The sequence below is a fragment of the Papilio xuthus genome, unplaced genomic scaffold, assembly GCF_000836235.2.
Source record: "Papilio xuthus unplaced genomic scaffold, Pxut_1.1 DF826942.1, whole genome shotgun sequence".
NCBI classification, from domain to species: domain Eukaryota; kingdom Metazoa; phylum Arthropoda; class Insecta; order Lepidoptera; family Papilionidae; genus Papilio; species Papilio xuthus.
In genome coordinates, this window is record NW_013531707.1 from 1 (window position 1) to 1424 (window position 1424).

The following is a 1424-nucleotide window of genomic DNA, read 5'->3' on the forward strand; positions in this document are numbered from 1 at the left end:
TGTTTCGGTGTTCTTCTTCATCTTCTGTTGTCGTATCCTCAGGATAGAATTTGTTTGCTAGGGCCTTTGCCGATTCTACTCCGTTAAGGGTTTGTCCATTTTCCGTGATGGGTAGTTCTTCCTGTCTTTTGGTTGTTCTATTTATGACTCTGTATATACTGTCCCACATTGATTCTTTGTCCTGTTTTGTACAGAAAGATTTCCAGCTGGATGTTTGTGCTTCCTTTATTTCTTTCTCATACTCTTCTTTTGCTTTCAGGTATTCTTCAACTACTTTTCTTCTGCGGATTGGAGCGGCGCAGGCTATCCTTCTCTTCTTCGTGAGGACCTCCTTCTTCTTTTTAGTAAGCGCTTCTGTCCACCAGGTAAGTTTGATTTTTCTATTTTTGGGTTCTTTTTTAAAACAGTCGTCGCATGCGTTTTGTATGGAGTTGGTGTAGTTTTGGACTATTGTGTCTAATTGTTGGGGGGTTGTGGTTTGCTCTATTTCTTGTTTGTTAACGTTATTCTTTTTTAAATTTGCTTCTAATTTTTCTTTAAATTCGTTCCAATTTGCTTTTCTTGTGTTGTATTTTCTTGTTGTGCGTTCGATGTCTGTTCCTATTGATTTTTCCAAGTTGATTGTGAAGGTTAGTGCTTTGTGGTCTGAATTTATTATGCTACTGTCGGTGCGCCAGTTATCTATTTTGTCTAATAATGTTGTTGAGCATGTTGTTATGTCCACACAGCTGGAGAATCTCTTGTCTCCTCTGACTGCGTCAAAGGTAGATTCAGATCCAGTATTTAGGAGATGTAGTTCCAACTGGTCCAGTAGTGCTGCCATATCCTCACCTCTACTGTTTGTGAACCGGCTTCCCCACCACGTGTTCCATGCATTAACATCTCCTCCTAATAATATGTTTTGTGTATCTATGTTGTCTACTGCTCTCTTTATGCCTTCCAAGTAGGGTTCTATGGGTTTATCTCCTTCCAGATATATCGAGATCACTCCTATCTCCCATGATCTTGTTCTTAATTTTACTACCGCTATATTTTCTGTTGTTAAGTTTGGATATTGTGTTATATTAATGGTGTTGTCAAATAGTATAATTGCTGATTTTATAACTTTGTCTGAGTTTGGTGTTCTTGTGTATTGGATTACTCTAGTTCCGGGATATTGTTTAACTTCTCCTATGCTTCCTATATACGGTTCTTGGATCATGGCAAAAGTGAGCTTTCTCGACATGGCTTCTAGTATGAGTTCCGCTGTTGCGGTCTGACTGCGTTGTAGGTTTATTTGTAATGCTTTATATTTATGGGTGTTATTTACTATAGTTGCCTCCTGGGTGCCCTCAGCAATGGTAAGCTACTTTAGCCCTTGCTATACGCTCCCACTTCTTTCTTATGGGGCATTCCTGACTGAATGCATTATGGTTGTTCTTTTC

General features: G+C 39.1%; 1 protein-coding gene across 1 annotated transcript; it reads right to left on the reverse strand.

Moving 5' to 3' along the window:
- Positions 1–64: 64 nt before the first annotated feature.
- On the reverse strand, positions 65–1225 carry LOC106121559 (uncharacterized; the record flags this gene model as incomplete). Its single annotated transcript, XM_013317271.1, has 1 exon — positions 65–1225. A coding segment is annotated over exon 1 (1161 nt), but the record flags the coding sequence as incomplete, so codon positions are not given.
- Between the last annotated feature and the right edge of the window lie 199 nt (positions 1226–1424).